Genomic DNA, 15,358 nt, shown 5'->3' on the forward strand with positions numbered 1-15,358 from the left:
AGATAATGGAAGAGTTTAATAGCCATTAAAACAATGATATAGTTCTATGTTTCTTAACACAGATGGATGTCCATGATTTCTTGTAAGTAAAAACTCAGATTAGAATAAGTATGCTGTGTGTGTTGCCATAGATACATGTATATAAAACATTTGCTAGACTACAAGGCATATTTTGCTCTAAGAAAGATAAAATATAGATATATTTATATATATCCATGTTTGTATACACCAGAAGTAATAACATTGTTTTCTATTTCTTCAAAATCATTTCAAATGAGCATATCTTTAATAATCAGAAAAAATAAAGATATTTACATTTTGAAAATCTACATATAATATCGAGGGATGAAAGGATAGGACCTTGGAAAATGAGAAGTGAATTACATGCCAAAATATGAAAAATGAAAGTCGTCTTTTATCCTCTATATCCTTTTGTGTTTTAAAATCTTCTATTGTAAATACACCTTACTTTGCTAATCAGAAAAAGGAACAAAAAAGGTTGAGCACCCAATGTATGGTTGCTTACACATAACAGAACGGGAAAGATCTGTGGAGCGCCGGAGACTTTCTTTAGTTTATTTGTCGCTCAGAGCCGTGGGGCCTGGTGGAACAGATCACAAGGGGGAGGAGGAGGCACCCAGGCCTCAAAACCCCAGGCTGCTCACTGACTCTGACAAGTAGGTTGCATTTCTTTATCAAATCATCAACCAATTATATGGGCCTTGATGTTGTTGTTTTTAGGAAAAGTTTCTATGAGCCAGTGGGCTTTTTCCATGGAGAACATTTTGGGGCTGAACTTACCATGGAGATCCCTGAGTTCACATCTGGTCACCACAGACACAAATGGAAATATTAACTACATGTCCAGCTTCCAGGATATCCACATTCAGAAACCTGTGAAAGAGGCAAGTGAAACCTGGATGGAGTGAAACACCCTTCGGATGACCTGTAAGAGGAACTCCGTCTTGAAAAGTTGGGCGTGGAATCAGTCATCTAACGGATGGGCATCAGTCTTGGGGAAGGCCTAAGGAGGCTTTCCTGGGTACATTGTGATCTGTTTGGGAAATTCGTGCTTTCTAAGGATAGGCAAAATGGAACAAGAAGGAAAAGCTTCTGCAAGCAAATCCACGTCAAATATGATTCTTTTCTGATGGGCTATCCAGCAGAAGGCCAGATATGACACCCACTCTTTCATACAACTCACCCTTCAACTCCTCAACAGAGTCCCTATTAAACTGCGAGGGTATAGACCTGCTGACATGACATCTTATGCCTTAAGTTTTTGTAAAATTTAAAATCTCCTATTAAAATGGGAATACCCCAGGGAGAGTTATAGGGACCCCCNCCAATTAGTTATAACACTGGGCTGAAAGTGAGCTGATGGGAAGTAAGACTGGGGCAGCTATTTGCAGGGGAGATGAGAAGAGCAGAGAGAAGAAAAGCAAGGCGCAGGTGGGGAACTAAATACCCACACAAAAGACGCTTTGGCCTCACTTAAGAGGCAGTTTACACGGTGCCCAAACTCATGGGCCTTGGCTTCAGGCAGCTGAGATCAGGTCCCATTCACTAGCTATGTGAACCTTGCAAAACTTACTTTACCTCTCTGTTTTCTAATCTGTAAAATGGACATGATAATAACTCTGTTCTTTGGGGCTCTTGTTGAGGACTGGATGAAATAACCCAGAGAAAGCTCTTAGTGCAGAGCCCGCACACGGCTGTTCTCTGTAAATATTGGCTGCTGTCCACTGCGTCCTGATTGGCATGGGCCCTGCAGACTGTACACGCTTTCTCACACAAGAGCATGGTCCTATATCTGATTAAAGAAGGTTGGGTCTCCAAGGAAGGCCTGCCTTCTTCAATTTCTATCTAAGTCACATGCTTTGAATTGGTGATAATGTTTTGTATTCGTAACATTTACTAAAATTGACCGTTATTAATTCTATGTGTTTTAACACTTAGAACATCTTTATTTTAGGCTCAATCTACTCTAATTGAAACTCTGTACAGATACCGATCTGACCTGCAAATCATCTTTAATGTCATTGATTCTGATCACTCAGGTAAATGAACTTTGATAAGTTTGGTAGCAGTAAAAGCAAGGGTGAATCTGTTTCTTGGAAACCAGAACTCTATTTTCATCTATTGCATTCTTCATCCAAAGTTGGTTTAACTCGGGGGCGGAAGGAGGGGGTGATAAACTCATGTTTAAGATTATTACTATTTTAGTTTGTCCACAAACCGTATTTAAATCCATATGGCCCCTATATAGGCCCTCTGTATCTGTTAGATAAGAATAGCTCCTTTTAGGGGTGCCTGGGTAGCTCAGTTGGTTAAGCGTCCGGCTTCGGCTCAGGTCATGATCTCACAGCTCATGGGTTCAAGCCCCGCGTCAGGCTCTGTGCTGACAGCTAGCTCAGAGCCTAGAGCCTGCTTCAGATTCGGTATCTCCCTCTCTCTCATACCCTCCCCTGCTCATGCTGTCTCTCTCTCAGAAATAAATAAAACATTAACAAATTAAAAAAAAAAAAGAATAGCTCCTTTCATAAATCACCAGCACAGATGAAAAGATAATTCACTGTCCATTTAAACATAGTAGTTACTCCTGGCAATAAAAATCATTCCTGAGATTCTTTTCTTGGGACCCAGGGGTATGAAAATTCATTTCTGCTTGGCTTTGATGCACAATTAATTATTTTCAAGCTTTATTATTATTATTTTTAATGTTTTTGTTTATTTTTGAGAGAGAGAGAGAGAGAGAGTATGTGTGTGTGAGTGGGGAGGGGCAGAGAGAGGGAGACACAGAATCTGAAGCAGGCTCCAGGCTCTGAGCTGTCAGCACAGAGCTGGACGCAGGGCTCAAATTCATGAACTGCAAGATCATGACCTGAGCCAAAGTCGGACACTTAACTGACTGAGCCACCCACGTGCCCCATACTTATTTTCAAACTTTAAAACAATCATCAGATAATCCTCAACTGCAGAGATCACGGAATACCAAAAAGTCAGTAATCAAAATATGAAAGCAAAATATTGCCTATAAAACATGGCATAGCCACTGTTTGCAATCCTCTAATTGAGTGCCAGGGTATCTTCTCCCTCTGCTTTGATGTTCTTTTCCCTTAGATTTTATTTAGATCTTATAATTTCTCTACCACATAAGGTCCCACGGTCCACAATCTACCCCCCATCCCATGGGTGTATACTCATTCCAGGTTTGGAATAATGTCAGGATCACTTGTCAGTTGAGAGTGACATATTGTTTCTTATATTTACGATCTGACTTTTCCATTTCCTTCAGTGTCTTGATGGTCAGACATGGTAGTGAGCTTCTCATTGGGACCATTCAGTCAGTATAGCTTCCCCACCCCACCCTTAGATGGGTCTTAAAACGAACACTCACACCTTCTTCCATATTCCTTTAGGCCTGATTTCCATGGAAGAGTTTCGTTCCATGTGGAAACTCTTCAATCGTCACTACAACATTCATATTGATGATGTTCAAGTTGATGACCTCGCTGAAAGAATGGACTTAAACAAAGACGGAAGCATTGACTTTAATGAGTTTCTAAAGGCTTTCTATGTAGTGCATAAATTGGATAAGTTGAACAAATCAGAGAGCAGCCTTGCTTAACAAGAACTAGGGCTTTCTCTCCTTGTAAACCTTGCAGCCCAAATCACCGACACCATCTTTCCCAGAACCCTTGTAATTCATAATCAGTTGTAGAGAAAAGTAGACCCCCATTCATGCCATGAGCAGATGTGTAGTATGGGTATTTGAGTCCCCAGTAAGCTGTAATTGGTAAGACTAGGTTAAATGTCAGCTGATAGGATTTGGCTCCAGTGTTGGGACTCCTGCATTGCCAGGTAGAAATAGGATTTGAGCCTCGTGTTGGCCTCTTGGACCAGGAGACCAGAGCCATTTGGAAACATCTTGAAAGGAACCCACAGAGCCCCAGAGAAAAGTGCAACATCTGTGAGTGACTGAGGGATGGGAGGAAGAATACGAACCTAGTAATGGAATAAAATATTTCTGTCTTTAAACTGAATCTTCTTTGGAGACCATAAACTAGTGATTCTCAATTGTGGGGGAACCACCCTTGAGGGATGGGGGCCATATCAGATTCTTCGGGGAAGCTGTGGGAGTGGATTGTTTGAAAAAGCATATTTTTTTCTTTGCCTGTTGGAGATACAAAGTGAATACGATTCAGATTGAGTCCTACAATTAATACGGTTTGACACCTTTGGTGAGATGAGGCCTGGGTTACGCATACACTGTGCAATTCGTTCTGCTATTCTGATCGCATATCAAACATAATAGATTTCTCTTTAGAGGCGAGTATATGTTTCATTTTTTTCTAATTTTGAGAACTTCAAGATCTATCAATATGCCAGGTTAGATATCCTGCAACCCCGCTTGGTACACACACTAGAAGTAATGGATAAAATACAACAAAATTTTTTTTGATGCATAGTTGAGCTGGCAAGAAAGTTAGAAGAAACCCCTTAGTGGGCAGGAAAAAACAAAAAGCATAATTAAAACCATAGCAATACTAACATTGGACAGGATAGACTTTGAGGCAAAAAAATATCATTAGGGGTGTAAAAGGTCATTACTGACTACTAAGAGGAATGATTCACTGGAATATAGAAGAATTATAAACGTATTTATAATGCAAAAATTGACATAACTAGTAGGAGAAATTTGTAGAGGGAGATTTTTAATATGCCCATGTCAGGAATTGACCATGTAAATTAAAAAATAGTGTATAGAATTTTGGACAACCTAATTCACCTAATTGCGGGCATGTGTACTCTGGAATCACTTTTAGAGAATACACATTGTTTACATGCACACATGGAACATTTATAAAAATTGATCATGTATTAGACCACAAAACATCTCTCAAATACCAAGCAACCAAAAAGAAAGATACTACATTCCCTGATCATAATGCAATTAAATTAGAAACAACATAAGAAGATAACCATATTAATGAGCGAAAAGGGATGTAACTGTAGCAACCAGAAATTGCTAAAAATAGTTCACGAGAATACGGTAAATAACTATTTTTAATAATAGGTGAATGGACTGGTTCCTAGGGAAAATTATAATTTACTAAAGCTAACTGAAGAACAAAACGGGGGTCTGAAGAGACATAACCGTTGAAGAGTGTGATGGTTTTCTAGTGTGCCAAGTTGGCCAGCTGAACCAAATTTCTCAGAATTCCCTTTTCTTACATGTTTCTGGTTAAGATGGGTGGCCTGGGAGTTTCTTGAATGATTGGGAAGACAAGGGGAAGGAGTGGTCATGGTGTAGCTTGCACACGCTATTGTGACCTGCTGAGTCACTTTGTTGGCTGCCAGGCCTGCGATTGCTCTACGTTCCCCCGGATCCTCTGGCAGCGTCTTGGCTTCCTGGCCCAGGTGTATGTTAGCTCCGTGATGAGACTCCTGGCCCAGGTGGTATTAGCTCCATGATGAAGGGCGCCGGCTTCTGCGGGATGACCTCATCACCAATCACCAACACCAAAGGCTGAGAAGGGACTCAGTCTTCAGTCTTCGGTCTGTTCCTGTGGAGTGCCTGCATGTGCTTGTGCGCTCCAGCCTGCTTCGACCTTCCCCTGCGGACTACCTGCCCTGTGGCCTTGGAGCCCCAACCCCAGGTATGGCCATCTTACAGAGACTGCTTAACCAGCTCCTGCATTTGCATAAGCCCCTTTTGGTGGCTTCATACGTATACACATAGGCACATATGCATCTATATCCTGTGACTCAGCCTCTGGTCGAACCGTGAGTGATAGAAAATTTCATACTGAGAGTGGTTCCAAAAGAACAGAATCTTGCTGAGGGCTCCGATTGTGTACAACCTGATGTGTATAGAGCTTCTGCCCTGTTCTCTCATATGAAAATCCACGGATAATCCCAAGATGGTGGTTTGAAGGCAGTCCAGGATGAGTCATTTTTGGCTGCTTTCTGAATCGCATTTGGTTATTTATTCTTGGAGTTCTTTTTGGAACTCTCATTTTCTCTCTTGGGCTTCCAATCTCTGGAATTAATTATATGCCTTTGTTGGAGTTTTCACCTAAAATATATACTTTGATTTTGCTGAAGATTGTTATTTAATGTTGTAAAATTTATGCTTGACATACGAGTTGTGCTTAAACACATTTCAACCTTACGAAGTGTATATGTATATTCACAATCAATATTTACGGTGGCGGTGTGCAAAGCAGTGAAATTTGGAGTCAAACATGTTCCTGGCTGAGGTCAAACAAGGCAATTCTCCGCCTTCTGAAAGTTCGTCTTTCAGACTGCAAGCAAACGTCCTTCTCATGGCATATTTTGTGCCACGTTTTTTTGTATTTTTGTGCTTTGTGGTGGTGATTTCACTGTTGAAAATGGCCCTGAAACATAGTGCTTGAGTTCTTTCTAGTGTTGTTCCTACGTGCAAGCAGGCCTTGGGGTAGGAGTGGGGGTGGGGAGTCTTTCAGAGAAAACAGGTGTGTTAGATAAGTTTCCTTCAGGCATGAGGTAGAGCACTGCTGGCCTGAGTTCAGTGTTCATGAATCAACTATATGTATGAAGGGAGGTGTCTTTAAACAGAAACACACATGAAATGAGGTTATGTTATTGATCAGTTGATGAAAATCTTGTGGCCAAAGTCTCACAGGGACCAAGCCCTGTATTTCCCCAGGAGCAGTGCTTCAGTGTTCACGAAACCAGTAGTTGCTGCAATTCTATAGAACACAAATAGTACAAATAGTGAGAATTGACTATATTCTCCCCCACCCCAAAGTGTTTTTCAGGGGCATTTAGCTCTTTCATCCACTGGAAATGATTTTGGGGTGTGATGTGGAGGCACCATTTATTGAATAGTTCATTCTTTTTTTTTTTTTTTAAATATTTCTTAATGTTTATTTATTTGGAGAGTGTGTGTGTGAGTGGGGTAGAGGAATGCAGAGAGAAAGAGAGGAGAGAGAGAATCCCAAGCAGGGTCCATGCTGTCAGCACAGAGCCCTATACGGGGCTCCATCTCATCAACCTAAGTGAGATCATGACCTGAGCCAAAATCAAGAGTTGACACTTAACCAAGGGAGTCAGGCACCCCTTGAATAGTTCATTCATTCCCACTCATTTGAAATGCACCTCTGTCCTATAGTAAGTGCTGCTTGTAAGCTCTCTGTCAGGACCCATTGGTCTCTGGTCTCTCCTCTCACAAATCCCTCACATATTTAAACACTACAGCTTCTGGCACAAAAACAGACACATAGACCAATGGAATAGAATAGAGAACTCAGAATTGGACCCACAAATGAATGGCCAACTAATNTGAAAAGTATGAAGGGAACTTTAATTTGGGAACTTAATTGCAGAAAATACATGCACAGCTTTAAAAAAATAAAAATTAATAAAAAAATAAACAGTACAGCTTAGAGTCTTTGTAGCTGCCACTATGAGCTCCTACTCTCCCTCATCTTAATTCTTCTTCAGAATGTCTTGGGCCCTTTAGTCCTCTGTACACATTGTAGGATTTCTGTGAAATCTCCTGTTGCACTTTGGTAGGAATTGCCTTAAACGTAGGGATTTATCTGGAGAGAATCGACATCTTTACTATATTCAGTCTTTCTGTCCATAATCATGGTGCATTTTTCCAATTATTTTAGTCTTCTTTAATGTCTTTTGAAAAAGGATTTTTCATTATCATTCTTAGGATCTTTTTTAAAAGATTTATTCTAAGATACATTAAGGGGCCTCTCCTATTTTTTTCAATTCTGCTGGCTTTTTTTTTTTTTTTCCATAGGTTTTTGTTCTTTTAGGATTTGTTTTCTTCCTTTCTAGTCCTCAGTCATTTTATATGTATTTCTTTTATAATCTCTTTCTGGCTCTCCATATTTTGAATTCATGGGGGTATAATTGTGTGTGCAGACTCTTGATCCTGTTGGATTATTCTCTCATGGGCTCTGCCATTTTTTATTGTGAAAGCAGGGCTTGTGGGGGTTTTTTTCTGTGTAAAATCCCATGATATTTGGGACGTGGGTGCAATTCGTCAGAGGAGTTTTTTGTTTGCTTCTGCCTTGGGCCATGGTAGTATCACTGCTTTAGGAATAATTCTGTTACTTCTTAGTCTGGAGTTTCCGAACTATGTGGGCAGAGTAAAAGCAATTTGAATTGTGGTCCTGTGGTTTTGAATTCTCAGAGAGCTTTTCTTTTTTTCCTACCCAAAGCCCTGTGTTCCATAGTCGCTCTTGTTTTTTAAACCTTTTCATAAATAAAAGAGCCCTTTAAGGGTCTTGGCTTTCTGCAAAGTACTCAATTCCAACCCCCTACCTTCCAAAGCTTCATTTACTACCCCTGTGTGGGAATTAACACTAAACCCCTAGGTTCTGGAGACAAACACCCGCCCCCAGTAGCTCAAGCACTAACTCCGCTCTTTCATTGTCCTCTTTGTTTTTGGCACCTGGGGATTTGCTTTTATTATTTGTGAGCTTAGCTGCACATTTAACATAATTATGTTACATTTTACCCTGTACTTCTAGGTGATTATAGTAAAAGGATGGTCAAGTTGTCTGAGTCTGCCATATTGCTAGAAGCCAATAAATAGGCTTTTGGTATCTACTGCTATTTGTTAATAATCTTGAGGCTTCGTATTTTTACTTGGACAATTAAGTTTATAATTGCTTGAATTGCACAGTACTGTCATTTAGGGAGTCTCAATTTATAAAAATTTTTTATTTTAGAGAGAGAGCCTCCCTCGGGGGAGAGGGTAGAGGGAGAGAGAGAATCTCAAGCCGGATCCACACTTAGCAGGCTCCAGCCCACAACCCTGAGATCATGACCTGAGCCAAAATCAAGAGTGGGACGCTCAACTACCTGAGCCACGCAGGCGCCCCCTAGTGAGTCTCAATTTGGAAACCTTNAAGCCATGTTAACATACTTTATGGCCTTCCATATGAACCTGTACAGGCCTATATCTGTCCTCATAAAAGCAGTATATTTACATACACAGTAATACATAAGGTGATTTATTATATGCTATATAAAAATGGGATTACATTACACATATTTTTCTGCATTCTGCTTTTCTCAACCAATAATACCTACTTGAAATCTCTACAAGTTGTGATGGCTCTAATTCTTTTTCTTTTTTGAATGCACACATCACGAGTGTACTGCTTGGTGAATTCCTACAATGAATACACCTGTGTAATCAGCACCCAGATCCAGAAACAGAACATGACCAGTGTCCCGGAATCCTCCAGTCCCCCTCATGCCTTCTTCCATGTATCTCCCCCCACCCAACCCCCCATACAAGTGCAACTATCATTGTGACTTGGAACAGCATAGATCTTGTCTCAGCCTGCTGTGTGCTTGGTGTCCATGGGGTCATCCGGTACATACTCTTTCGTACAACATGATATTATGACATTCGTAAGGTTGCTGTATGTAGTTGTAGTTTGTGCATTTTAGTTAGTCTACAATATCCTATGGGGTGTGAATATACCAGGATTTATCGGTTCTACTACAGAGGGACTTTGGAGTAACTGTGGACAGTGCTACCATGAACATTCTTGTAAACTAACTTGTCCTTGTCAGTGGGCCATATAATAATTCAGTGCTACAGAGGACCACCCTTGATTCGGCCAGCCTGCTTTTAATAGGTACTTACTTCATATCCAGCTCTTGACCACTAAGGCAAAGCTGCAGTACATACTGAATGTGTCTACCCAGGGCTATCATCTATTCTCCCAATAGGACAGATGGCCAGAAATGGAATCGCTGGTCAGTATAGTAATCCGCTTTTCAAACTGAGAGCTATTGTTCAGTTGTCTTCCCCAAATTCTAATGCTGGTAGAGATGCATTAGATGTGATAGTTCTGGTTTGTGAATCTGATGGGTATAAAATGACATTTCCTAAGGACTTTCATGTTTATTCTCTACTAGAGAATTCGAGCATCTTTTCATGGGTTTGGACATGCCTTACTGTGGATCACCTGTTCATATTTTTTGCTCATTTTTTGAGCTCTTACCAGTTTGTAAAATATTTTTGTACAGTATAGAACTTAAGCCTTTGTCATTTGTGTTAGAAATTTTTGTCCACATCTATTGTCTGTTGACTTTGTCATATTACCTTTGCCGTACAAAAGTTCTTATATTTTAAATGGCAAATATATCCATACGTGCATTTTTACTTTCATGATATGTATTTTATTTTCATTTGAGTATAGTTGACACGTAATATTATATCGGTTTTAGTTGTACAATGTGATTCACCAAAGTGTGTAGCCACCATCTGTCCTGAAACACCCCTGAGACTGTATCATTGACCACATTCCCTATGTGGTGACTTTATTTCCATGATTTATTCACTCCATAACTGGGGGCCTGTGTCTCCTGCTCCCCTTCGCCATTTTGCTCAACACCCTCCCCTAACCCCTCTGGGAACCATCCACTTGTTCTCTGTATTTATAGGTTTGGTTCTGCTTTTTGTTCATGTATTCATTTGTCTTCTTTTAGATTCTGCTTAGTGAAATCATGTATTTGTCTTCCCGAGTCTCCCTGATTTCTGTTAGCATGATATGCTCTAGATCCATCCATGTTGTCTCAAATAGCATGATCTCCTCCCCTTTTATGGTTGTGTAATATGCCATTATATGTATGTATACACCCCCCTCACAAAACCTATATCTACCTTATCCATTTATCTGTCAAGGAACACTTTGGTTGCTTCCATACCTTGGCTATTGTAAACAATGCTACAATCCACACAGGGGTGTGTCTATCTTTTTGAAGTAGTGTTTTGTTTTCTTTGGATGAATACCCAATAGTAGAATTCTTGGATCATATGGTACTTCTATTTTTAATTTTTCAAGGAACCTCCATACTGTTTTCAAAAGTGGCTGTACCAATTTACATTCCCACTAACAGTGCATAAGGGTTCTTTTTTCTCCACCTCCTCACTAACACTTGTTACTTCTTGTGTTTTTGATTCTAGCCATTCTGACAGGTGTAAGGTGATCTCTCATGAGGTGTTAATGTATATTTCCCTGATAAGTAGTGATGTTGAGCATCTTTTCATGTTTCTGTTGGCCATCTGTAGTATTCTTATTTTTTTTTTCATATTCCTGCCTTTTTTTTTTTAATGTTGTATTTATTTCTAGGAGAGAGAGAGAGACAGCGTGAGCAGGGAAGGGTCAGAGAGAGAGGGAGTCACAGACTGAAACAGGCTCCAGGCTCTGAGCTGGCAGTCAGCACAGAGCCCAACGCGGGGCTCGAACCCACGAACCGCGAGATCATGACCTAAGCGAAAGTCGGACGCTTAACCGACTAAGCCACCCAGGCGCCCCATCTGTATGTATTCTTAAAAAAATGTCTATTCAGGGACGCCTGGCTGGCTCAGTTGAGTGTCCGACTTCGGCTCAGGTCATGATCTCACGGTTCGTGGGTTTGAGCCTAGCGTCAGGCTCTGTGCTGGCAGCTAGTGCAGAGCCTGGAGCCGGCTTCGGATTCTGTGTCTCCCTCTCTCTCTGGCCCTCCCTTGCTCATGTTCTCTCTCTCTCTCCCTCCCTGTCTCTGTCTCTCTCTCTCTCAGAAATAAATAAAACAATAAAAAATTTTAAAAATGTCTTTTCAGGTCTTCTGCCCATTTTTTAATTGGATTGTTTGAGGGGGGGTGTTGATGTTGAGTTGTGCAAGGTCTTTATGTATTTTGAATATTAACCCCTTATCAGACATATCATTTGCAAATGTATTCTCCCATTCAGTAGGTTGTCTTTTTGTTATGTTGATGGTTTCCTTCACTGTGCAAAAGCTTTTTACTTTGACGCCCCAGTAGTTTATTTTTGCTTTTGTTTCCCTTGCCTTGGGAGACCTAACTAGAAAGGTGTTGCTATGGCTGCTATCTGAGAAATTACTGCCTGTGCTCTCCTCTAGGATTTTTATGGTTTTGGATCTCACATTCAGGTCTTTAATCCATTCTGAGTTTATTTTTGTATACGGTATTAAAAGGTGGTCCAGTTTCACTCTTTTACATGTAGCTGTCACTTCTCTCAGCACCATTTGTTGAATAGACTGTGTTTCCCATTATATAATCTTGGCTCCTTTGTCATAGATGGGACAAAGGAGTGGACATGTCACTGTGGGTTTATTTCTGGGCTCTATCCCCACTGATCTATGTCTTGTTTTGTGATGGTATTCTGCCTTTTTGATTACTAAACTTTGAAATATATCTTGAAATCTGGAATTGTGATACCTCCAGCTTTTTTCTTTCTTTCTTTCTTTTTTAAAGTGTTTATTTACTTTTGAAAGAGGGAGAGAAACAGCGTGAGTAGGGGAGGGTCAGAGAGAGAGGGAGACACAGAATCTGAAGCAGGCTCCAGGCTCTGAGCTGTCAGCACAGAGCCCAATGTGGGGCTCGAACTCATGAACTGTGAGATCATGACCTGAGCTGAAGTCGGAGGCTTAACCGACTGAGCCACCCAGGCGCCCCCAGCTTTTTTCTTTCTTTCTCAAGATTGCTTTGGCCATTTGTGGTCTTCTGTGGTTCCCTACAAATTTTAGTATTATTTGTTCTAGTTTTGTGAAAAATACTGTTTGTATTTTGAAAGAGATAGCATTAACTCTGTAGATTGGGTAATATGGACATTTTAACAATATTCTTCCAATCCATGAGCGTGGAATATCTTTCTGTTTGTGTCATTTTGAAAATCTTTCATTAGTGTTTTATAGTTTTTGGAGAACAGGTCTTTTACCTCCTTGGTTAAGTTTATTCCTAGGTATTTTATTCCTTTTGGTGTAATTNGGGAGAGAGAGAGAGACAGCGTGAGCAGGGGAGGGTCAGAGAGAGAGGGAGTCACAGACTGAAACAGGCTCCAGGCTCTGAGCTGGCTGTCAGCACAGAGCCCGATGCGGGGCTCGAACCCACGAACCGTGAGATCATGACCTAAGCGAAAGTCGGATGCTCAACTGACTGAGCCACCCAGGCACCCCGAGAGTGGACATTCTTGTCTTGTTCCTGATCTTAGAGGAAAAGCTCCTAGTGTTTTGGAACTGAGTTTGCTGTTAGCTGTGGGTTTGTTAAATATGGCCTTGGTTATCTTGAGGTACGTCCCCTCTAACCCCATTTTGTTGAGAGTTTTGGTATCAAGGTCATGCTGGCCTTGTAGAATCTATTTGGAAACTTTCCTTCCTCTTTGACTTTTTTGGAAAAGTTGGAGGAGAATTCACCTGTGAATCACCTGGTCCTGAATTTTTATTTTTGGGTAGTTTTTTGATTACCAGCTCAGTTTTGTTACTTATAATCTGTTCAGATTTTCCGTTTCCTCCTTGTTCAGTTTTGGAAGATAATGTTTCTAGGAGTTTATCCATTTCTTTCAGATTGTCCAATGTGTTGGCATAGAATTCCTAAAATTCTTTGTATTTCTTATAATTCTTTGTATTTCTGTGCTGTCTGTCATTACTTCTCTCTTGTTTCAAATTTTATCTGGGTCCTTTCTGGGTTTTTTTGTTGAATCTGGGTAAGGCTTTGTCAATTTTGTTTAACTTTTCAAAAAATCGGATTTTGGCTTCATTGATTTTTCTGTTGTTTTAGAAGGTTTTGTTTGTTTTTGTTTTTTGTTTAGTCTCTATGTCACTTATTATTGCTCTTATTTGTATTATTTCCTTCTACTCACCTTGGGCTTTATTATTGTTTTTCTAGTTCCTTAGGTACAAGATTAGATTATTTATTTGAACTTTTTGTTTCTTCAGGTGGGCCTGTATCTCTCTATATTTCCCTCTCAGAACTGCTTTCACTGTGTCCCAAAGATTTCGCACTGTTGTGTTTTCATGCGTTTCCATGTATTTTTTTATTTCTTCTCTGATTGCTTCACTGACTCTTTGGTTGCTTAGTATTATGTTATTTAGTCTCCATGTATTTGTGTTTTTCCATTTTTTTATGTGTGCTTTATTTCTAGCTTCATACCACTGTGATTGGAAAAGATGCATGGTATGATTGCAATCTTCTTATGTTTGTTGAGACTTATTTTGTGGCCTAATATCTGATCTGTCTGGAGAATGTTTCATGCGTACTTGAAAAATCATGTGTATTCTGTTGCTTTGGATGGAATGTTCTGTATATATCTGTTATGTCCATCTGGTCCAGTGTGTCATTCAAAGACATTGCTTCCTTGATTTTCTGCCTGGAGGATCTATCCATTGATGGAATTAGGGTGTTAAAGTCTCTTACTATTATTATATTACCACCCATTTCTCTCTTTATGTCCATTAATATTTACTTTATGTATTTAGATGTGCTAGTGTTAAGTGCATAGATATTTAAAATTGTTATATACTCTTGTTGAATTTATCCTTTTATCATTATGTAATGCCCTTCTTTGTCTCTTGTTACAGTCTTTCTTTTAAAGTCTATTTTGTCTGATATAACTATTGCTACCCTAGCTTTTTTATTCCCCCACTCCATTTACATGGTAAATATTTTTCCACTCCTTCACTTTCTGTATGTGTCTTTTTTTAATTAAAAAAATTTTAAATGTTTGTTAGAACGAGTGGGGGAGGGAGAGAGGAGACACAAAATCCAAAGCAGGCTCTAGGTTCTCAGAGGTCAGCGTAGAGCTTGGCATGGCATGACCTGAGCTGAAGCCGGATGCTAAACTGAGCCAGCCTGGCACCCCCAGTCTGCATGTGTCTTTAGGTCTGAGGTGTGTTGCTTGTAGGCAGTATATAGATGCATTTTGGTTTTTTATCCATTTCACCACCCTGTGTCTTTTGATTGGAGCATTTAGGTCACTTTTATTTGAAGTAATTATTCATCGACATGTGCTTACTGCCATTTTGTTACTTGTTTTCTGGTTGCTTTTGTAGTTCTTCTCTGTTTTTTCTCTTGCTCTCTTTTTTAGTGTTTGATGAATTTCTTTAGTGATATTTTTGGCTTTCTTTTTATTTTTTGTTCCTATATGACATCCTAAGTAAATAGTCTATATTAGTTTATTGCCATTTAAGTTCAAATACATTTAAAAAAAACCCAAAAACCAAAACACAGAAAAAAGTTTTCTTTTCCCCTTCTTTTCCTTTTTACTCCCTCCTCTGTGTTTTATGTATATGTTGTCATATTTTATATCTTTTTAGTCATAATTTTCTTTTGTCTAATTATGGACATTTCTTTTTCCCTTAAAGACCTCCCTTTAACATTTCTTGTAAGGGCAGTTTAGGCATGATAAACTCCTTTATCTTTTGCTGGTCTAGGAGAACTGTATCGCTTCTTCAAATCTTAATGACAGCTTTGCCAGGTAGAGTATTCTTGGTTATAGGGTTTTTCCCTTTTGGCACTTTGAATATATCTTGCCACTCGCTTGTGGCAAAC

At 39.8% G+C, this 15,358-nt stretch overlaps 1 protein-coding gene across 1 annotated transcript in view; it reads left to right on the forward strand.

The window, feature by feature from the left end:
* The window catches only part of PPEF1 (protein phosphatase with EF-hand domain 1), a 111,630-nt gene extending 107,589 nt beyond the window's left edge, over window positions 1-4,041 (forward strand). The window contains exons 15-17 of the mRNA XM_077769107.1: window positions 742-905; window positions 1,976-2,060; window positions 3,423-4,041. Of these exons, the coding sequence (XP_077625233.1) occupies window positions 742-905; window positions 1,976-2,060; window positions 3,423-3,631 (458 nt within the window). The 3' untranslated portion in view covers window positions 3,632-4,041. The remainder of the gene's footprint in view (window positions 1-741; window positions 906-1,975; window positions 2,061-3,422) is intronic.
* The last annotated feature ends 11,317 nt before the right edge of the window (window positions 4,042-15,358 follow it).

Source organism: Crocuta crocuta, unplaced genomic scaffold (genome assembly GCF_008692635.1).
Source record: "Crocuta crocuta isolate KB4526 unplaced genomic scaffold, BGI_CrCroc_1.0 scaffold312, whole genome shotgun sequence".
In the NCBI taxonomy this organism is placed as follows: Eukaryota; Metazoa; Chordata; class Mammalia; order Carnivora; family Hyaenidae; genus Crocuta; species Crocuta crocuta.